This window comes from Mirounga leonina, unplaced genomic scaffold (assembly GCF_011800145.1).
Source record: "Mirounga leonina isolate KUSES-001 unplaced genomic scaffold, KU_Mleo_1.0 Mir_176, whole genome shotgun sequence".
Taxonomy (NCBI): domain Eukaryota; kingdom Metazoa; phylum Chordata; class Mammalia; order Carnivora; family Phocidae; genus Mirounga; species Mirounga leonina.
The window spans coordinates 40,287,822-40,311,720 of NW_023270454.1; the positions used below are offsets into that span (position 1 = coordinate 40,287,822).

A 23,899-nucleotide genomic window follows, 5' to 3' on the forward strand; every position below is an offset into this window, starting at 1 on the left:
GATTTGCTAATAATAATTGTGCTGAATATTTCCATATGCTAACAACACTCATAAAGGTCAAGTTTAAAACTATAATCATGAAATTCACATGAATCACAGAGAAGCCAAACTCATAATAAAAGATTAGTAGTCTAAGCATTAAAAGCATTTAAGCAAAAAGGATATTAGAGAAGCAAACTACCAAAAAGAAAAAAAAAAAAAATCTGGAGGATATAGCTGCTGGAATCCAGCACAGACAGTTGATTCACTATCAAAACCACAAGATTTGTCAGTTGGCTTTTTGTTTTTGTTTTTGTTTTTTAAGATTAAAGAGCATTTATCTTTATGAACCTGCTGATCTCTTCCACTTTGTCATATTCTTCCATCTGGTCCAAGTAGTTAGATGCTGGTCCTCTGATTTGTTTTCTTGGAAAATCTGGAAAGCACAACCCACCATCTTTTCTTGCATAGTAAAAACAAAACTCTTCAGCAGTAGTTTGAAGGAAACCTTTAAAGAAATGCAAAAAGACTCATTAGAAATATTTAGCATCACAGTAAAAACACCCTATTTGGAAGATAAAATATAGGAAAAAATTTTTTTAGAAAGTATATGAATATAAGGGGCGCCTGGGTGGCTCAGTTGGTTAAGCGACTGCCTTCGGCTCAGGTCATGATCCTGGAGTCCCGGGATCGAGTCCCGCATGGGGCTCCCTGCTCAGCGGGGGGTCTGCTTCTCCCTCTGACCCTCCCCCATCTCATGCTCTCTCTCTCTCTCTCTCATTCTCTCTATCAAATAAATAAATAAAATCTTTAAAAAAAAAAAAAGAAAGTATATGAATATTCTAGGAAAATAATAAAAGGAAAGAAGGCCACTTTTTTTGGCTTGGGATTTCCATTTCTTTAACCAAAATTTAAGAATTTCAGTTCAAGTGAAATAATATTGCATTGGATATTTTAAAAGACTCATAAGAAATACACATAATACACTTCCAGAATTAATCTTGCTATTGCCCTGACTCTGTTTGCAAGCTTCCTCATTTACCATATGTTGTACTTGTAGTTTATCCCATCACTAATTCAGCACTTTTCCCCCCTACCGTAATAAATAACTTCCTAAGAAGAACACACTAGAATCAAAAAAGAGATAGGCCATCAGGTACTTATTTGGGTCATTTTACAATTCTTTTTCTATTGCCACTCACATGTGATTAAATAATAAATCTAATGAATATCACAAGGTCCTTATATGCTGTAATAAATGACTGACTGGCTGCAATGGTGCTAAGAACAGAGCCTCCATTTTCAAATAAGTATGAACCTTTTTCCTGCACCTCACTTATAGAAAATAATGATTATTTTGTCATACAAGAACTATATTTAAAATATCCCTTCAGTCTGCTCAATCAGAAAGCTGGTATGCCACCCTCACTGAAAAAAAAAAAAAGTCAAAACAAAAATGCAAAACAGATTTACTTAAAGAGATCTGGAAGAGGTTTTCTCTTTTTTTACCTACTGAGAATTTTTATCAAATAAAAACAGCTATATTTACTAAAAGAGAGGAGGACCTTATGACAAAAAAGAATTTTGACATTATTTTCACAATTTGAGTTAATAAGGTATTTTTTTGAGGGGGGGAAGGCATATTCCTAAGACTGCTTCCATATTCTGATTATTTCTGCTCTCAAAATCTGATACTGCTACCAGAGTCAACCTTACATGATGTCCTGACTTCCTGCTGCAGGTCTCATATCTTTGACTATGCACACTGTTTTGAATTTTACCTAACAAATTAGATTAGTGTACACATAACAGCTTTGTGATAAAGACACCTCGTAACTTGTTTGATGTTTAGAAGTTGTATAATGGATTCAGGTTTGCAAGGATTTCTAAGAACAAGAATTGGGGACGACCCAGTGAGACTTATCAGTGGAATATGAAAGACTAAGTCTGTTTTCTATGAGCTTGACTTAGGTCCCCTCAAACCTAAAACCAATCTTAGAATTCTGAGGGTCTTGATGTACAATTTGACCTAACTTTTGGATAAAATGTATCACCCCTAAATTTCTGAGACAGACTCTTCAAGGCCAGTATGTGTCTAGGCTATTGGGAAACATCTTCTCCTTGGAAATCAGGCAAGTGAGAGCAAATGTCCTTGGGAGTGTGTGTGTGTAGGGGTGGGGGTAGGGGTGAGACTGAAAGGAGGCATGGCAGCTGGGAAGGGTGCTCCATGGGAGGGACAAGGCAGCTGGAAGGAGGTTATCTTTCTTTGAAAAAATTCAGGGATTAGAAATTGGGGAGAGGAATGAAGGCTGCAGTAGCATTTACTCTTCTTCAGCGATTCACTGTCTACAAAAGATAACTTTTCTCCTCCATTCTTTCCTGGCTAAGCATATAGATGAAAACTGCCCAGTATTGTCGAACAAGTCTGTTTGATGTAAAAAGAAGAAAAGGAAAACTGCATTGCTAAATCAAACTTTTTGCAGTTTTGGGTTAGACCTTTTTTGGGGGACACACACACACACACACACACACATACACACAGCTCCCAGCAGGCAGCAAGATCTCCATGCCAATATTATGCATGCAGGAATACTGTCATACTACAGATATATTTATAACTGAATGTGTAAATGAGAAACTTTGTTTTAACATGATTTTTGCCTGCAGGATCACAAAAAATTTTCAAAGTGCAACTGAGAAGAAATTTCAAGTTTGCTTTTTAAAAAATATCTGCATTCCAGGATTACAGTCTATAAAACTAATACCATCTTAAGAGAAAATTAACAAACAATGCTGATGGCTGATTCCATTTTACAAAGAGTTATTGGCTGGGGACAAATGTGGAAGTGACAAATCATTTTCAAATGGAACATCTGAAGATTAAAGAGTACAGATTTATAAGCTCTATGGCTCCAGAGGTGTTCTCTTAGCCAAATTAAAACAAAAACAAAAATGGAATTAACAATGAATTACTCCTAGCTTTTTACAGAATCTAAGCAAACTGAGTAAGTGTGAAGGAGGGAGCCAACTCAGAAGACTTTTACATAAAAATATGGGCATTTTTCTCATAATTACAATATTTGTCACATGTTACAATCACATATTACAACATTTGAATTGCAACATCTAATACTTTCATTAATACTTTACCTTAAATGATCTGATTTTGTGGACAGTGATGAATAAGATAGATTTTGCTGTGAAGAGCTAAAAGGGACCTGGTTTCAGGACACTGGTCTTACATTTATTGCCATGGAAGACATAATTTACCAGATGGTACCCTTCTACTATTTGGAACAATACCCTGAAGAGCATTTTACTGAAGGTGGGTGTTTAGTTCACCCTGGATCATCACAGTATGATCAAGTCTACTGATGATGGGAATACATGGATTATTCCAGCAGCTGCTTTTTAAAAATTCCTTATAATTTATTAAATATCCTGGACCTGTAACTATTCTCCTGGATCCTGGTGAATCCAGTCCTACTATACCACAAAGCACCCCCTAACATACTGATGTAAATAAATATCCTCTGTGGAATATTCTAAGCTCTAGCTTTTCTCTTGGCATGTATGCTAGAGAAGTTACTTTTCCTCATTATACATGCTGTTTATCATGATAAGGAAAAAACAAAACAAAACAAAACTCACTCAGTAGGGCCTGCACTTGACAGCATTTTCTAATAGAGGTAGTGGATTTTGATGTATCCATCTATTCCGTCTGGTTTGCTCTCCTGGGGACTAATAAGCCCCATGGGTAAGATATCTGACTGGGGTCAGGAGTGGCTGTGGACTAGAGAGCCTCAGTGGAATCAAACCCTTGACCTTGGCCTCATTAGCAACAGGATTAAACCAATTGAACTAATTGTATACAGACATTTTGCACTAAATAACCCATAGCTGAAAGAGAGGACGGTCTAAGAGTGAGAAAAAGTATATCATGATACTCGTGGTAACAAGTGTAAAGGAAGAAGCAAGGCCAATACATGTCCGTTTCTACCCTTTCCACAGAGTGTACTATATGCCATCATTGAGTGAACGGCAAAACTTCTACTCTGCTCATTGTACTGCAGGCAGAAAAAAGGGCCGCTGGTGGGAGCAAGGAGCTCCTGTGTGCATGCGTGGGTTTTGTTTTTTTTTTCCAAATGTAATTTTGCTATTCTTAGAAGTTTTAAGAATTTACTTCCTTAAGTCAATTCACACTGGGGAATATTATGATTAATAAAACACTAGTGTACCCTCACTACTGATTTTTAACTTTTCTTAAGTTTTGAAAAGAGGCAGACCATGAATATTTCTGAATACAAGATTCTAAAATGCAGTTATCGTCCAGATGTGCATGGATTCCCAAGTAACTGGTGCTTTCTTAAAGTCATGAAGGTGAAGCAAAGGGATAGAGCATTTATATGTTTATTTCTTGACCTACTGGGCAATGGGGGGAAAATGAAGATGCCTCTGAGATCTTTTTTTTCCTCTCTCAACCCCTTTCAGCATTTGCCCTAGCAGTGGATTTTCAAGTTTTTGACGTGCAGAAAGATGAGGCTATTAATATTAGAGGATCGTCAAATACATTGACTTCTTACAAGAAAGAATCACAAAGTATCTGTTTTCCACAGTTCTGAACTCTAGAGGAAAGTAAGCCATGTCATGCCATAGATTTAAGAAGGTGAAAATATTAAAAATTTGCTTTGAGGGCGATTTCTGAAAAAGAAGTGTTCCAGAATTGTGAAGAGCCTTCTGTGTTGGGCAGGGGCTGAGGGGCGGGATTACCATCTTATCTATCATACTTTAGAAAATGGTCAACTGTGTGCCAACGATCAGTCTGGAAACAAACCGATTAACATAAATTAACACAAAGAGTGTGTTATTACAACTCACTTTTGGGACAAGTCTTTAGAATGATTATTAGCATTTGACGGATGCAGGGGAAGTCCCCTCTGCTTGTTGCTAGAGCCTATAGCCTGTCCCCGGAAAGCACCCTTGCTGCTCTATCCACCATTGGAGTGGAGCTTTCATCTGGTTATCTTTCAAGGCAGCCTGGGTGGTCACCAAAAGCACTTGACATCTTGATGCTCTTCAGCAGTTTTACATATATACAAACTTTGTAGAAAAATAAATTTGTCATTCGTCACCACATATGTTGATCTGGGGAGCGAGGTGCTTGCAGTTCTGGCTCCTGAGCTATTTGCTGCACTCTCTCTCTTTTGCTGGATACTGCTTTCTGTTGTTTGTTTTGGAAGCTAAAATAACTTCACATCTATGGAGACCTTAGGGGTGAGTCCTTAAATCCAGCACAGTTGTGTTTCTCTCAGGTAGGTAAAGGTGGACGAAAATGGTAAGTGCCCATATTACTTTCAATTTATATTGGTAAAGGCAACCCTTCAAGACTTGAAATTTGCAGCAAACCTTTATGGTACCTAATCTGTTATTGCTTCTCAGGAGGACATCTGGGCACCCGTGACCTATTCTGCTCTGCTTTGGGGAATGTGATAAAGAGGAACAAACAGCTGGTTCAAGAAAAGCCTTACAAACATGGTGGTAGTTTATAAAGACAATAATAATATTTTTGCTCAAATGGGTTTAGATACATGTTCTGGCACACCAAAGGAAGCAAGCAATCCTAGTCAAAATGTTTTCTTAGGTTATTAAGAGAGCTCTATAAAAAAATAAGAAATGTACACTTTTCTGGGTCAGAGAAAAATGTAAAATATGTATGGCAGTTAAAAAAATCCTCCAAGCACATCCTACAGTTCTTAAAACTTGTCTTTTCCTTCAATGCCATTTAGCTTTATAAACTGTTAGCTTCAGTAGATTTGCTTGTGTGTGACTCTGCCTAATTGAACAATCTGTCTCGTTAAATTCTTTTGTATCTCTATGTTGATTCTTCCAACTAAAGCAACAACAACCAAAGTTTACAAATTTTTGATGGTAAAAGTAATCAAGGTCCAAGAATCTATGTGTTTATTAGGGTCCAAAATATGGTAGTGAGCAGGTATTATTTGTGACACTGTCAGCCTCTGAACTTCTACATCTGTCCTATCACTTCCTGGCCACACAACTTTGGTTGAGGCATTTAACTTCTCTGGAGGCTCAGTTATCCTCATTGGTCAAATGGGGATGATTCCACTTTTCCTTCCTGCAGCACAGAGTTTTTGAGGAGCAAATTAGTCATTATATGTAAAGATACTCTGTAAGGTGTTACTTTTTTGGATTTCTAAGGATAAGGAAATAAGACCTTAAGAGTCCGTGGGCAATCAGCACTTTGGTATCAGCTAGGTAGAAAAGGAGGCTGTCTTGGTATCGATGCTGATGGATGAAGAAGACACCAACAAGAAACCTGTACTGATAATCCAATGTGTGTAAAGACTACCAACTGTATTATCGATTTAGCAAATGTAAAACATCTCAACAAAACCAACATACTGTTTGTAGACTGAAATGACAGTAAGCCTTTTAGCAGCAATTTTGAAAGGTTACAAATTTGTAAAGGTTAACTGTGAGGTAAAAATAGGTATTTGGGAAGGTGACATTAAACTTGACCCTCTCAGAAGCGAACATTTAAGAACAGGTATCTTGTAAGGATATTCTGCAGTAGTTTATTTAATTTATCCATTTTTTTTTTTTTTTTTACCTGGAATATGGCCTCGGCAAGTATAAAAGAATTCTTTGCAATAGTCTTTGCAGAGCAGGGGAAGTACAAGGTCTCTTTCCAAGGCTTCTCTTTCAGGTGAGTGGAACAGGCTCTGGGAATGTGGAGAGCATAGCGCACATTTGATTTCCTCCAGTAACTTCCCACATTCTGTGTTGTTGGTAACAGAAAATATCTGAAAGCCATAAATCAGACACAAACTTCTTTTTAGTCATGTGAAGTTAGGTTTAGTTATGTTTTTTGTACTCCTATACATAGAATTGTGTAATTTAGCCAATGCGGTTGTCTGAAAAGAATTACCATGTTACAAATACAGAATGCTTTTAATTAGGAGTAAGTAGAGTCTCTTGGGCTGGGCTGGGGGACCAGAGGGTAAGGATGCACAAAAGTGCTTCTTAGTCTTGCAAACCAAAGTCTGTTTATCTTTTGGGTATGAAAAATTAAATGATGATTGTATTGAGACCCTTTAACTCTTTATCATTTTACTCTGTATCAAAGTGTATAGTGACTGATATTTACCTTTAAAACTCCAAATACCTTTATCCAACTGTATGTAAAGCAGAATTTTTTAAGATATGGTTATTTGTGTCTTAGGTAAAAATGTAGTTCACTCCTGATATTCCTTAATACGATATTCTCAGGGATATTCCTGGAATTACATTTCTCTAATTTCAGTTAATTTTCAATCTACGGATTGCATAGGGAAAGTTTCCTAAAGTGGGGGAAATACCTCCTTTTTATGTTGTACAAAAATAATATCTGAAGCTGAACTGGTTTAAGATCAATTTTTATTATTCATTTTATCTTAGCCAGGAAAAACTTTCTAACTAGCTCTTCAGGTATGTTATATGCATGAATAAACACAGGAGTTTAATAAAAGTGCTTTTGTATAGGATTTAGTGAGTTTTAGTAAAAAAAAGGAATACTTTTTTCTTTATTTATACAGTATTATGCCTTTTATTTCAGTAAGACCAATTCGGGAGTTACTGATTCACTGAGGTTAGTAATTTGTTGATAAAAGAGGTCTTGGTGTCTAGTACTAACTTTAAAAAAACTGACTTCAGGAGCTCCTCTAATAAATATGGAAGACAATACCAGCACAATATTTGAGACATGAAATGTAGTGCTGTCTAAATTAAGCATTGATTTTTCATAATAAAAAACACCATAATGGGAATGAATTTCATACCTTTTCTGTTTATATAACTACATTTATACCTAGTTATTTCTTTAGAACTATGAACTGAAATTAACATCTGAAACTTCAGATCATTGTTTTAAAGCAAATACTTCATTCACAAGGAGGTTCATATTTGAGTAAATGGTCTGGCTTCTATTTTTTAGGATAAGGATATTCTAGGTAATCACAAAATTTGGATCTGAAAGAACAAAGCAACTAAAAAGTATCATTGAATACAAGCATGCTAAAATTTTGGCATGCAGTAATTAAAAGTTCCATAGAAGTTACCCTATTTCAAAATAAATAAATATATATATATGCGTGATGTGTTGTAACTATCTACAACATTCAGAAGAGTTATTATTAATCACAATTATATTTACATTTTGATTTTTATCAATTTATTTAAATGACAATTGCTTAAATGGTTAAAGTTTTCTAAAAGGAAACATATGCCAGACACTTAGAATTTGCATTCCAAGAATGTTTTAAATGTCTTTTATTGTCCATACTCTGGCAGACCTCGCCGGATCTATTCAATATTAATACTGTTCAACTTTGTTCTGTTTGCTTATCGTATAGCAGTCCTCTAAGAACAAAACAACTGCAGGATGCTGAAGCCACGTTTTTTTGCTGGCTGAGAAACTGGAATGTAATTACCTTTAGTTTTATGGAGAATATACATGCTTCCATTTTTTATAGCTAAAACAAAATGATCCCCATATACTCTCCCAGCTGCTGTCCAGGAAGAGCTTGATTTTAGTGCCTAAAGAATTTTGTCTTTTACAATTTTTGGAATGTGTCCTGGCCACAAGATCTCTCATCAAAAGTTTCAGAAATAGGATTCAATAAATTATCTGAAATCGAGTACAATATTATTCTTTGTAAAGTTTCATGCTGTTCCGGCCCAGCAGGATGGTAACATTTTGCTCTGTGTGAGGTCTGCAGTGTAAATACCTATTTGAAGATAGATAGAGCCATCATTCTGGCTTTGGTTTCAATGAACCAATAGTCTTACTGAAGTCAATTAAACTGACTCAGCCCAAGCTGCAACACTGTTTTAGACAGATGAGTCCTGGTGTGTGTAGTGTAGTTTTTCTTCTTTTTTTGCCTATGTGCTTGCGTCGATAAAGGTCCTTAACTTTATGTCTGACAATGTCATCAATCTTAAGAAGAAATTTAAGCTAATTTCCTGTTTCGATTTTTAAAAGCCATATATGAAACCATCAAATTATAGTGGTTTAAACTAAATATACTCTGAAAGTCATGTAAAACTTCGAAACATTATTACAGCATGCCTAGTAATGATTGTGGCTGTTGCTGACTAATTTATAACATCTGGCAGGTCATCCTTTAATCTTAAGCCACAAGAAAGTAAAATCCATAGAAGAAAGGTAAGATAAATACTGGAATACACAGTGAAGTGTGGCCTACAACTATAGCTTATCAACAAATAGTAAAATGGGTGACAGAGACCTTCTGTATTTCTCTTTATTTATCAAGTAACTGAACAAAGAGGATAAAAAGGCACCCACATGGGTTCAATGAGCAGACAAAAGGAGAAAATACGTGACAGTATATTAAGATGTCGCCTTAAGATCACTTGGTCCACAAAAAGTTATTTCTAAAAATCATATGCCTACAAGGTTGTTCAGCTGTTGGCTAGAACACATGCGTCTCTGGACTATAGTGCTGGATTATGTCATTAAAGAGTTCAGTTTCAATTTTAGGCTAATATGTAAATAGATCATTGTACTAAGGCAGCTGTTAAAGGGACCCCAGGATGAGTTATTTGTTTAGTTGGATGTGTTCAACAATAGCCTTTGTCCCTGAAAGAGCCAGAGCAAACAAATGATTGTAAAAGGGCACACTTGAAAACAATTACTTTTCACCCATTCCTTGACAGCTTTGGCTGTGAAACCACCCAAGGTAGAGAGAGCTTCTATGCCTCTCTGGCTACAAGTTAAGTTTTAGAAATGGGGGTATTTCAGTTGGCTGCGGATTCAATTTGGCTAATGGGAATTAGATCCTTTTAGCATGTTGTATTTAGGAGCTGCAAAAATATTGCCAAGACAATATAACTTCCTAAATTTTGGCAGCATTTATTTATAATGGTAGTTAATAATCTCGTTACAATACATAAAATTACTAAAATATACCAAAAAATTAAAATATAAAAGCATGATACCATAGCTGAAGGATTGAACTCAATGCTAGCTCATTATATTAAAGAAAATGTGTTCGCTTGGAAACTGGATTTAATTGCACAGTTGAGCATGCTCAATATTCCTACCCAGTGTGCTACTATCTATGAAGTTTCTTCCTATAGGAGAAAGCTATGCCTGTAGTTTCTTGAAAAGTTGCAGAAATGCTTCTTGGGATTTTTTTTTTTTTCATAAACAAAAACGGGTCCTTTCAAATAGCCATTATCTCTCCTGTACACACATTATGAAATAAGACCCTAACATATATTATAAGCCAGAAAGGCTTAGGGGAAAACAGGGAAACACTGAAGTTTATTATAAAATAACATGTTTTAAAAACTATTAAAACGTGAGAACTAACATAGGTCAAGCATGCACATGCACAGCTATATCACTACTCTGTTTTGAACAATTTGAGTATTGTTGGTTTTTTATAAAGCACTTGTAATGGAACCAGCAAAGTCTAGTGTACCAAATTTAATTCAGACACATTTTCCAAATGAGTAGGGGTTTGTTGGAGATTGGAAGCACGTAAAACGGAAAGGAATGTGGATAGCTAACGTGGCAGATTTCTTCCTAAAGAATGATTTCTTAAAAAAAAATTTATATAACTCCTCTTAGGGGTTATAACTCCCCTCAGTTCCTCCCCCAACCCCTCCAACTCCCCACTATATTTAGTTAACAAAGTTTTCATTCCTCATGTTCCTGGAAGAGTTCAGTATTGCAGGGGTCTGCAGATCATTGGTATATTCATAGTGCACACTGCACACAGGGATACTTAATGGCAAATATTTCTAAACACTTCTATGAATTTCCTGGTTCTTTTGGGCTCCTGGTAAAACCCTGCTGATGATGTGAATGTAGCTTTTTTTTTTTTTTTTTTTTGTAATTTAATTCAATTACCATACAGGAGCTTAATGACATTGTTTTGAATAAAATGCTGGAATATCTGTTCCCTGAATCTCAGACTACTGCTGCATATGGTAAGAATAAAGAGAGAGTTGCAGCTGAAAACCTGCAGCAAGACAGTTCTCACTCATCTGGGAATAGAGGGAGTTGGACAAATGCTCCCTCAAAAGGCATGAACATTTGGACAGAGCTGGGGACTGAAAGAGAATGATGTTCTCTAGTTTCACCCATTAGTGAACCAACTAACAAACACAATGGTGTTGTTGTTATTCTTTTGCCATAAGCAACAGGACTCTGTGTGTGGGCAGCAGTTTAGTGGGGAGGAGGATAAGTCGACCCCTTTTTGTCCTATTGATTTTTTCCTATTTGCATGACTTGAGCAAATTAAATGATGCAATATGGCTTTTTGTTACAAAACAAAGTGAGAGATACCACCCAGACACATATGTTGATTCGTAGGAGCTGTTTACATGAGAATAGAGTGAAATCTACCGTGAACTGAGCATAAAAATTAGATTCAGCCTGGGTTTTTTTTTTTTTTTTTTTTTTTTAATGCCTGGGCCAGCAAGACTGAAGCACAAGTTTTCCAAGAGTCTCTCAGACCTTGACAACTGCACTGTTGTAACAGAGGAATTCTTAATTAAACCTAAAATGGGGAAAGCGAGGGGGGAGCAAAGACACCTGATTGTTTATTTCACGTGCAGGGATTGTTAATGACGTGCTCCCCGGGCTTCCTTGCAGTACAGTAGAGAGCACACGTTGCTGCATCCCATGACAAGAAAGATGTTGCAAACTCAAAAATAAGCTTGCCTTTACACTCCACCAACACTATTTCATATTTGTTTAGATTTAAGAACACAAGGAAAGTGTAAATGCCATTACTCCTCAAACCAATTTCCAGAGAGGATCTTCCTAGACGGCTGCCTTTGAAAGCCCGAATTTATAATGTTTCAAAACATTACAAACTGAGGCGGAGAGAAGAGTCTCAGTTTTATGTGACAAATATGCCCCAGCAAAATCTTCCGCCCGTCCTTCGGGTTCTCAATCGGAGTACCAGGAGTTCCTTGTCGCAGCTTAACTATTGTAATGCGAGACAACCCCCTCTGACGGGGCTGGGGCTCCTAAACCAACCATGCTTCAACATCCTTTACGATTCAATCCTCTCCCTAACCGAGCACGTGGAGAAAACTGCACAAATCTTGTTACCCTAGAAAAATAAACCGGAAACCACAGCCACCTTAATTTACAGTTTCACCGCAGCCAATGCCCGATTCGATCCAAAACACACTGTTAATCGCGATTCTTTTAAAATATTTACCCAGCCCAGAATGCGGGTACCACAGAAGCTTCTCTTTTCTGAGACAGGCAGTTTTGCACAGCATCCCGACCGCGGACTCTTGGGGGCGGGAGAGCTATCTGCGCACCCCAGAGAAACACCACAACCGAATCACACTAGCACTTCAGGAAAGTTATCAGAAAGAACTCTCCAAACAAGTTTCGCCCTTTTCACAGCCACCAGCATTTCTGGAGCCACGAGGAACCCCCACCTCGCCAGTACGTCAATCAGGCATCCGTGAGGCGGGTGCGTGCTTACCTTGTTATCCAGGCGCCCCAACCCTGGGCTGTCACTCCGCAGGCAGCAGGACAGCCGAGGGTAGAAGCCACCGCACAGCATCTCTCCCCCACTCAGCAGCTCCAGCTGGGACATCATCCGCCTATCTCTCCTTTTCAGGCGCTTCGGGGGGTTCCCATTTAGGCACCTTCTCCTCCTCGCTCCGCTCCCTTCGCTTCTTTCCCCAAACTTAGCATCTCCTTCAAAGAAGCCCAGAGCCACGGCCAGCAGCAGCAGCTTAAAGGAGAGCATCTTCAGCATCGTCTGCCCCGAGCGGCAGGGGCTCGGCGCGGGAGGATGGGGGGGAACGCCACTGCCCAGCAGGGGCACTAGGGCGCAGCTCCAGGAGGAGGCTGCGGGGGACACTCGAGAGGCAGAGAGTGGTGGCGGGGGCGAAACTATGTAGAGCGATGCAACTTTGCAAAAAATAAAAGACAAGGCGATGGGTCCAATGCCTTAGGGGAGTCCGAGGAGCAAGATAAAGTTGTGCGGATGACACCGTTTGCAGTTGTGCCAGTGTCAGTTGGGTTAGGGGCTTCCTGCTGCGGCTGGGAAGTGGGAGGAGGAGAAGGAGTTGGAAAAGGAGGAGGAAGAAGAGGAGGAGAAGACGGCCACAGAGGTTCACTTGTCCGTGTAACGGGAGTTGTTTAGGTGAGACAGTAGCAGGAACAGAAACGGCGGCGGCGGCGGCGGCGGGGCAGGCGCAGGCAGGGCCAGCGCTGGGCTCTAGATGATGCTGAGGTCTCCTCTGCCGGCGGCTGCAGCTTCTCACACAGCCTCTCATGTTTCGCTCCCTCTTTTCTTCTTCTTTTTAACTAGCGCGCGGGGAGGTGCTGCCACCGCGCGCCCCTTGACGTCACCGCTCCTCGCGCGCCCCCGCCCGGACCCGGCCGGGCCGGGGCGGGGGCGGGGCGGGGAGGGGGCGGCCCCGGCGCGAGCCCGTCCCCCGGGCCCGACGGCCTCGCGGCTGCGGCGGGGAGGAGCCGCGGGCCGCGGCGGCGGGCGGAGGGGGAGGGCCCGGTGGAGCCCTTGGAGCCGGCGTCGAGGGCGCGGGACCGAGCGCGCTTGCCTCCCCGAGGCGCGCGGCTGGGGGGCGTCCAAGGCCCTGGTCCTCCGGCCCGCTGGCCCGGGGCGAGGGCGCGGCACGGAGATTGCTCGCGGGCTCCTCTCTCCTCCCCTCAGCCCCTCCGCACTACCCCTGGGTAAAGGCGGCCAAGCCGAGGCTCGGAGAGCAAGTGAGTAAAAGTGGGCCGCTGGAGGTGAGAAAGGGAGGGGCCCCTTCCAGGGCCTCCCCCCCACCCCCGGCCCGCCCCTCGCCCCGGGCGGGGGCAGGATGCACCGAGTGGGCTGGAGCTGGCGGGAGGGAGGTTTTCGGTCCCTTTCCCGTCTCCTGGCCGCACGGACTCCCCCTGTTCCCCGGTGATTTTCAACGTGAAGCTCGAGTCGGTAAAGCTCTTCCTTGGGGTCTGATTTAGAGGCGGGGGGACAACCCAAATGCTGCGAGCCGCTGAGTAGGTTAAGACGGTTTGAAGACTGAGAAGTACCCATCCTTGCTTAAGGTGCTCCGCGCTCCTGAAGTGGCACAGTCGCGTGTGCATGCGTGGGCTGGGGTGTCGGGGCCCCCAGCCTGGAGGGCTGGCCCGGGACGCCCCTTCCTAGGGACCCACCTGTGCCCTGGAACTCATCTGGGCCCGGCCCGCAGCTCCCCAGAACGCAGGAGCGCAGGTTCCTCCCCGTCAGATGGAGGAGAGAAGAAACTGGCCGCGAAATCAGCGTTCATTTTAAAGGGGGGGGGGGGGGGGGGGGGAGGATCCTGGGGCGATTTCCCCGGGGGGTGTAAATACAGAGGCTACGGAGGCGTTGGTTCTGGAGGGAGAATTAGTAGCAGGTTTGCGAGCCCAACGCATCTCGTGTACCTAGATATTAACCTTTCCCCCAGCTAGACAAAGTCTGTGTAAAAGTGTCTCTAAAAAGATCTGTACGTTATCAAGAGTGGTGACTTGACGTTTACGGGATCCCCGCAAGTTGGCATGAGGATGAGCCTACACGGGATTGCACACAAAATGTGCTTTCTTCCCATTTGAGTATTTTTACCAGGGGAGCAGATTTTCTGGTAGATAGGATTTTGAAGAGGAGATAAGGCAGATTTCCCATTTTGGCAATGGAAGAATGTTCCCCATATTTGGATTTGCTTCACTTCTCGGACATAAACTTCGCCAAGCTAACGTGAAAGTTGGTGATGGTGGAGGTGGACAGCGGATTAAACGAATTACTGTTAAAGTGGCCGCAGTGGCTAGATAAGACTTCTGCCCCTTTCGATTTCTGGACCCTGATTTACTAGTGGAGCGAGGATTTTCCCCGAAGAGGTGACTGATTAGAATAACTGAAAAATCTGCTGCGATATTTGGTCCAGTACTGAGCTCAGTGTAGGTCCAAGATGGCATATTTACCATTTCTCTCAGGGGCTGTTGTATACTCATGACTTCTTTATGTGTGTGATCACAAATGCTACTTCTGATCCCACAGACTGCTTATCTGACATTCTTCCTGCATTGAGAACTTTTAATATAAAATAAATCTTAGAGCTATAAGGACTTAAGACTTTAAACTCTCATTTAATAAACAGGAGAAGACAGACATTCCATCAAGATTAAGTCACTTGCACAATCTCATGTAATTAGGTAGCCTAAAAACCAGGACTCAGGGATCCAATCTAGGTTGTTTTCCACTATCCAATCCTTTATTCCCAAATAACCAGTATTATGTTCAATTTCCAAAATAAAAATCCTTTTAAAATTATATTTCAGTGGTTTGAGCTCTCACTCCAAGTGATGAATTCATCTTAGTAGTTTTGGAACAGACCTTCCTTATGGTTTGTACTTCAAGACTAAGGACATTGAAAAGGTAAATTAATTTTGGTTTTAAAAAATTATGTGGCTCTTAAAACCTGTGACCCTACGTTTTAAGAATTAGAATTTATAAAAGATTACTGAAATGAGACAAACATGTTCTTTCTTGATACACAGGAGCTAGAATTGATCCCATATGTTGTCAGTCATGACAGTCAGTAGTAATCAGATCACTGATGAGATAGCTGAGCTTCTTCTCAGTGCCACTGATATAATTTCCAAAAAGTCACTAAGCAGTGCTATGGAAGTGAACTAACTTCTGATTCTTTCTTTCTTTTTTTGCAGGGGGAAATTGCATAGCTCACCTAGAGCCAGCTTGACAGCGTCATTTTTAGGAATCAAGAAATCAAGAATCAATATTGGGTTATTTCTTAAGATTAAGCCTTGAAAGTCCACTTCGACATGGCAACCATGAGCACACTTAAACATGAAAATGATCTTCCCTCAAGGAGATCACTCTCTTCAACTACATCATCGGAAGTGGTTCCAAGAAGAAGAGACCCCCTATCTGACCAAACTCAGCCAGACAAATTAAATCAGTCTTTTTGAGCAAGGAGTAAAGCTATACAAGAGTGGCCTGATCACCCCTTTCTGCTTGCATCACCACCGAGCAGCCCCCTCTAGGATGGCCACCTATTGTGCCTTGTACAAGGGCACCTGGCTGGGACAGCCAGTGAGAGCTGGAATCCTGCTAGGCTCCACTCACCAAGCCGGGTTTATGGGTGTGTGATTGTGTCTACTCAGACTATGTGGCTTTTCTAAGTTGTACCAAGGCACCCTGTATGGGCGAGGGGCAGTTCTGACCATCCCAGTACCATATCCCAGTTCTACCCAGGATTCCTGACCTCAGATGGAATGACGATTCTCATGAGCAGATTAGGTTTGTTGTAAAAGATGAAATATTTGACCCAAATTGAAATTAATTTCATAGATAAAGCTCAAAATTTTACTATGGATATGAATTATGTTTGTATGTATTTATATATGTATATATAGTTACATGGCTACACATTTCTATGTATCAAATTAGCACAACTTAAACTTAGTAAATGGTGAAAATAAAACTATTTTGGGTATCAGAATCACTTTTATATATGAATTTCTGGTCTTGACAGAAATACATACTATTACCTTTCAACAAAGAATGTATTAAGTGCCAGGCACTGTGCCGAGCAATGTGTATACAGTAATGAAAAATAATACACTCTGCTTCCAGTAGTTTATTATCTAGCAAGGAGGACAAATGATAAGGTCACAGAATAATTTATGATTTTATCAATTGTGCTAAGGCCTGTGAGAGACATGCCAAGATGGAGAATAACAAGGCACACTTATTTCAGATGAAGTGACTGGAAAAAGTCTGTGAAAATGACATTTCAATTTGAGACCTGAGGTGAGTTGGAACGAGTTTATGGTGTAACTCCACCCTATTACAGTATAGGAGCATTTGAATTCAGAATAGAATATGAGACATTTAAGGGAAAGCACAGAATAAAGAGGTAAATAAGGAGAGAGGTTAAATTCATAGTGGAGTTTATAAACTCTAGGTAACTAATGAAGTCATATTCATGTATTTGTCATTTCCTTTTGCAAGTACCTAATCCTCATTGATCTTTGTCTCTTTCTTTAAATCCTGGGTTTTTACTCAACTTCTAGGGATTATTGTAGTTTGAATGGACATGGTAATGGCCATTGTTGTCTTACCTAACCAGCACTTAGGTGTTATGTTTTTGTTTTCACTTGTGCATTGTTGGTAACTGTCGAGACTTTTTCATTCATGGGAGTTAAATACTCATGAGATTTTAAACTCTATGAGGGTAGGAATTACATTTCCTTCTTGTTTGGCTCCCCCAGCAAGGAGTCTTAATCATACAGTGTCATACATTTCATACACCTCATCCCACTCATACAGTGTCATACACCAGCCTCATCATGCAATGACCAGTCTCTTCATAAATTCTGCTGACTGACCAGTCTTGCTCAACTAATAACTTTAAAGGTTTAAAATGGAGGAAATACTTGCCTTATAAAAAAAACCTAAATTGTTTTTTTTTTTTTTAAGATTTTATTTATTTATTTGACACACAGAGAGATAGAGAATACTAGCAGGGGGAGCAGCAGTAGAGGGAGAAACAGGCTCCCCGCAGAGCAGGGAGCCCAATGCGGGACTCGATCCCAAGACCCTGGGATCATGACCTGAGCTGAAGGCAGATGCTTAACCAACTGAGCCACCCAGGCGTCCCCAAAAAATCTAAACTGTTAAACAGAAGGGAACACACAACTTAAAGTGCACCGTCATGAAGGAATTTCAGGACATGCTGCTACAAAGTGTGGCCCCATGGAGGAAAGGCAGCCAATAAAGCCAAAGAATAATCACACATCTTTTTAAAAATTAAAGATTCATTATAGTTCAAGCACACTGACGCAGTGGTAGGGCTGCTGGTAAGGGTTTTTCTACAGTTACTCAGTCTTCCTTTCAAAAGTTGGCACAGCAGTGCACAATGATTCTCTCACGGAGCTTGCATGCTACTGGAGAAGGCAGTAGATAACAAATGGATATAAAATATGCCAGGAGGGCATGCGTGCTGTAGAGGAAAGGGATTATGCGGAACGAGAAGGCAGGAATTATGAGAAATAATACTTTTGTATACATTGTCAGGAAAGATGTCTCCAGAGGTATGGGCAGAGACCTGAAGTAGTGAGCCACATGCATGCAGACGTCTACAGGCATAAGGAACAGCAAGTCAAAGGCCACGAAGCCAGCATGCTTGGTATGTCTAAGGATTAGCAAAGAGACCAGCGTGGCTGGAACAGAGTGGGTGACAGAGGAAATGACAAGAAATGTAGCCAGAGAAGTAGCCAGGGGCAGGGCACAGATTGCCTAGGATTTTGTAAACTAGGTTTCAGATTGGCTTCCACGTGATAATGAATATCGCCTGGGGTTCTTACCAGAAGTAGAGAAACTACTCATTATTTCCTATATCCACAGAGTGAATTAGATATAAGGCATTGGTTAAATGGGTGTCAGGAAACTGAAAAAAGCAAAAAGGGAACACTGAAGAAAAACTGGAGCAGCTCCCATCCGTAGGGACTGAGGAACAAAAGAGGAATTAGGATTACCAGAACCTAGAAGCTGACTGAGAGCCCCGAGGACACTCGGAGATAGGGCCGTGGCCCAGCCCAGGTGGGGATTCTCCAAGATGGTGAAGTGTAGTTGATTATGGGAGTGCTAGAAGAAAGCTGGAGACTGGAACCACGTGCCACTGGCAGGATGTATTTGTTTTCTAAGGTTGCCATTACAAACTACCACAAACGAGGTGGTTTAAAACAACAGAGATGGGGGCGCCTGGGTGGCTCAGTCCGTTAAGCAGCTGTCTTCGGCTTGGGTCATGATCCCAGGGTCCTGGGATCAAGCCCTGCATTGGGCTCCCTGCTCAGCGGGAAGCCTGCTTCTCCCTCTGCTTGTCCTCTCTCCCTCTCTTTCTCTCTCGCTCTCTGATAAATAAATAAAATCTTAAAAATAAATAAACAAATAAATAAAAAATAAAACAACAGAAATGTATTCCCTCACAGCTCTGGAGGCTGTGAGTCTGAAATCAAAGTGTCAGCAGGGTTGATTCCTTCTGAGAGATATGAGGGAGGATCTGTTCTGTGCGTCTCCCAGTCCTGGTAGGCTCAGGGGTTCTTTTGGTTTGTAGATGGACTTCCCTTTATGTCTTCATATCATATCCCTATGTCCTTAATCTGTCTATGTGTCCATATTTCGCCTTTATATAAAGACACCAATCCTTGGATTAAGGTCCATCTCATCTTGATCATCTGCAAAGACTTTATTTTCAAATAAGGTCACATTCATAGGTACTGGGGATTAGGACTTTAATAATCTTTTGGGGGGCACAATTTAATGCATAACATAAGATAAGGAGTCATTGCCGGGGTTATGCAGACAGGAACAGCAAGATAAAAAGGAGGAACAATTCTCTTCTGTCATCCTTTAGCCTTCCATCCTCACATGCATTTGAATAGCAGTGTGTAACTTCTGACTCCCAAACTTTACTAATATAGCCTACTGTTGACTGGAAGCCTTACCTATAACATAAACATTCAGTTAGCACATATTTTGTGTTGTATGTATTATATGCGGTATTCTTATGGTAAATTAAGCTAGGGAAAAGAAAATGTTATTAAGAAAATCATAAGCAAGAGAAAATACAATACTGTACTATTTTTATTGAAGAAAATCTGCATGTAAGTGGACCTGCACAGTTTCAACCCATGTTGTTCAAGGCTTGACTGCATTGCCTTGTTATCCTTTTATTCTACAGAATCTGTAGTAATGTCACCTCTCTCATTTCTGATACTGATAATTTGTGTCTTCTGTCTTGCTTCTTGATCAATGTCTTTGTTTCATGTATTTTCAACTTATGTTAATTGGCTGTGTAAACATTTAGGATTGTTATGTCTTCCTGATAAATTGTGTCTTTTGTCATTATGAAATGTCCTTCTTGGGGCGCCTGGGTGGCTCAGTCGTTAAGTGTCTGCCTTCAGCTCAGGTCATGATCTCATGATCCCAGCGTTCTGGGATCAAGCCCCACATTGGGCTCCCTACTCAGTGGGAAGCTTGCTTCTCCTTCTCCCACTCCCCCTGCTTGTGTTCCCTCTCTCATTGTCTCTCTCTCTCTGTCAAATAAATAAATAAAATCTTTTAAAAAAATGAAATGTCCTTCTTTATCCTTGGGAATGATCTCTGCTCTAAAATCTACTTTGTTACTAATACAACTACTCTTTTTTCCTTTTGATTAGTGTTAATAGATTTTTTCCGTGCTATTTTTATTTCTGTCTTTATATTTAAAGTGCATTTATTGTAGGCAGCATATAGTTAGTTAGGTTTTGTTTATTTTTGCCACTATGACAAGCTATTACTTTTAACTGAAGTATTTAGACCCTTTACATTTGGTGTAAGTACTGATCCAGTTTGGTTTAAAATCCTTTACCTTACTATTTGCTTTTTATTTGTTCTGTCTATTCTTTATTTGCTTGTTATTCTTTTTCTCCTTTTTTTAGATTGAATATTTTTATTCAATTTTATCTGTTAATGGCTGATTAGCTATAACTTCCTTTTTTGTGTGTGTTTACTATAATGTTTGGAATATCTTTAGTTTATGATAGTGTGTCTTCAGTTAATATTATACTACTTTAGGGGCGCCTGGGTGGCTCAGTCGTTAAGTGTCTGCCTTTGGCTCAGGTCATGATCCTGGAGTCCCGGGATCGAGTCCCGCATCGGGCTCCCTGCTCGGCAGGGAGTCTGCTTCTCCCTCTGACCCTCCTCCCTCTCATGCTCTCTGTCTCTCATTCTCTCTGTCTCAAATAAATAAATAAAATCTTTAATAAAAAAATAAATAAATAAAATAAAATCTTTCAAGTTTGTATTTTACCTGTTCAGTCCTTCCTGTACATTCTTGAACATATGGGATATAGTTGCAGTAACTGTTTTGATGTCCTTGTTTGACAGTTCTATTATCTGTGCCAGTTCTGGGACTATGTTTATTTACTGATTTTTGTCTTTATTATGGTTTATATTACCCAACTTCTTTGCATGCCTGATGATATTTTATTTAATTCCAAACATTGTGATTTTTACCTTATTAGATGCTTAATATTCCCATAAATATTCTTGAGCCTTGTTCTGAAGTGCAGTTAAATGACTTGGTAATCGTCTGATCTTTTTTTTGCTTTTAAACATTGTTAGGTAAAACCAGTATTACCTTTAATCTAAGGCTAATTTTCTCCACTACTGAAGTGATATCATTGTAAATGCTCTTCCTGATTTTCTTTTCATTATGAGGTTTACCTCTGTGTGTATTTGGAACATGAACTATTCTTGGACCTGAGTTCTATGTATCTGCTCCTTTCAAGGGTTCTTTCCCTTTTCTCAGGCAAGTTCTCCATAGTCATATGCTACTAAAAACTCAACTGAAAACTTGAGGGTTATCCTCTGTGGATCTCCACAGCTCTCTTTCTGTGCAGCTGTCTCCTCTCTGGGACTTGGCTTTTTGAACTCCTCCTCTCAGCCTCTCTAGACTTCATGTGTCTCTTCTGTCAACTCAAGGTTGCTGCCTGGTTCTGTTTGGATTCCCCTCCCTGCACCACAGCCTGGAAAATCTGTCTGGGCAGTATGCTGGGATAGTCATAGGCTTACCTTGCTTGTTTTCCCTCTCTCGGGATCAACATTCTCTGCTTACTTAGCTGATATACAATGCCTGAATATCTTGTCCAGTGTTTTAGTTTTCATGGTTATAACATTATAATATTAACTGTTCAGTTGTTTCAGGTGATGTGGTGACTCTGGTCCCTGTAACTCCATCTTGGCTAGAAGCAGGCATCCCAGAGTATCTTTTTTTTTTTTTTTTTTGGTGAGAAAGTTTTCAATAGCGAAGTCAATTTCTTTAAGGATTTAGGAAATAATGGGAACCAAGTCAATGGGGGATTCATTTCAGTTTCTTATTGCCAGCCTATGTTCATGTCTTCCTGCCTCCTTAGACCTATAGCTTCATATAATCTGTACCCTCATGAAGTAGTTGGCAAGAGTTTATTTCAGTCTTTTTGCATTTTGGCTCATTATAGGTAATGATTCTAACTACATTTCCCCTTCTTCTATCATGTCCTTTTATCTCTGTCTACCACCTTTTGTTTTCAGACCCATGTCAGACCTTCTTCCTGGCTCTGCTATTACCCTGGGGAAACCTGACTCTCAGAATGTTTTTCCCTCCTGCTCCAACAATAACAGTTACTTATTTTGTTTATGCTAAACAGTGTGTTAAATTTATTTAGAAAACACATAAAAAAACCTTCTTCTACTTTTTTTTTTCTTCTTTGCCTAGAGGGTAACACCTGGCTGCTGTGTACTCTGAATATAAGGATGGGGAACTAGCAGCAGACTTTCTATACATGCTTCTGTTTTCAGCCCTCTGTTGTACTCTGCTGCCCATCACACCTGGTGTCCTTGAGTCAATAACCCCTCCTAAGTTCTGAAAGCAGAATGCCTCAGTCCTTGGCTGCAGCCTCGTCATATTTATTCTGGGCTGTGTCTTTTCTTAGCCTGCTTCACCTCACAGAACCTATTGAAATAGTTCATCCATTGATAAACTCCCTCATGTCCTTCTCCCTGCTCTGTTTACCCCTTCCCTTTTAAACCGATATATTCTTATTTTAATGGGATCTGAGGAATGAGGGGAAATTAATTCATATGCTCAGTTTGTAATCTTGAGCTGGCATGGATTGCTATTTAGTTACTAAAGCTAAGAATTAATTTCTGTAACTTACATTTAATTCTTTAATTCACACTACTGACCAATTCCTTTCCCTGAAGCTGTGTCTTTCCTTATTTTAGTAACTCCAATCTGAACTGATTTTCCTCTTATTTATCTGGATACTACTACTTAGTCTTCACTTCCTTTCTACATCTCTCTACATGTTTTTATACCCTAGACTTATATTCTTGACTTTCTTGTCTGCAGTATACCTATTGAACCCTTGCATTTTGATACCTGCCTGGTATTTCAAACTCAGCACACCCCAAACCAGACTTGTCAATTTCACATCTAAATCTGCTCCTCACCTATACCTCCTGCCTTGATGAACAGTACTTCCATACCTCTAATCACCACGCCAGAAATTTAGAAGCCATCTGTCCTCCCCCTTTCAGATATAATTGGCTGTCATGTCCTGCCTCTGAAGTATTCGCTTCATGTAACATCTCAAGTATTCACTTCTGTCTATCCTCTCAGCTTCTTTTGTTTCTATTATTCTTAATTTTTTATTATAGGAAAATTTAAACATAGTAAAATGTACCTATCACTCATTTTCAACAATTGCCAATATTTGGCTAATCTTGTTTCATCTCTATTCCCTTCTTATTTTGTCCTTTCACTGGATTATGTTAAAACAAGTTCCAGGTGTCATATCATTCATCAGTAAAAACTTCCATGTTCATTTCTAAAAGGAAAAGACTTTTTAAGACATGGGCACCTTTAACATGATGATAACAACTTTATCATCATAAAATAATAACAATACCTTAATAACATATTTATATATCCAGTAAATGTTTATATTTCCTTGGTTGTCTCATAATTTCTTGCTTTTACAGTAGATTGGTTCAAATCTGGAACTAAGCAAGAACCACACATTGTATTTGGTTCATATTTCTTTATTGAGTCTCATTTAGTTTAGAGGTTCTTCCTCCTTTTTGTTTTTATTTTCCATTTGTTTGCTGAATGAATCAGGTCATTTATCCTATAGAATTTCCCACATTGTGGATTTTTCTGATTTTATCTTCATGGTATCTTTAAAACTTTTTCTCTATCTCTGTGTTTTCTATAAACTCATATTTAGATCTAGAAGCTTGATTAGAATTTTTATAAGAATGCTCTATAGATGGTTCCTATTTCATCATTT

The 23,899-nt window shown here is 39.9% G+C and overlaps 1 protein-coding gene and 1 long non-coding RNA gene across 4 annotated transcripts in view; one reads left to right on the top strand and one right to left on the bottom strand.

Moving 5' to 3' along the window:
* Positions 1-13,323, bottom strand: part of HHIP (hedgehog interacting protein) — a 95,535-nt gene extending 82,212 nt beyond the window's left edge. For both annotated transcript variants that reach the window (XM_035022997.1, XM_035022996.1), the window contains exons 1-3: positions 12,516-13,323; positions 6,611-6,803; positions 331-487 (exon numbers count right to left, since the gene is read on the bottom strand). In XM_035022997.1, the coding sequence (XP_034878888.1) occupies positions 331-487; positions 6,611-6,803; positions 12,516-12,794 (629 nt within the window). In that variant the 5' untranslated portion in view covers positions 12,795-13,323. The remainder of the gene's footprint in view (positions 1-330; positions 488-6,610; positions 6,804-12,515) is intronic.
* A 192-nt stretch (positions 13,324-13,515) lies between these two features.
* On the top strand, positions 13,516-16,520 carry LOC118022284. Of its 2 annotated transcripts, none has more exons than XR_004682449.1 (3): positions 13,516-13,768; positions 15,341-15,437; positions 15,728-16,520. It is a non-coding gene; the product is annotated as an uncharacterized LOC118022284 (long non-coding RNA). The 2 variants fall into 2 exon arrangements; XR_004682450.1 differs by lacking the exon at positions 13,516-13,768 and adding an exon at positions 13,830-13,979.
* The last annotated feature ends 7,379 nt before the right edge of the window (positions 16,521-23,899 follow it).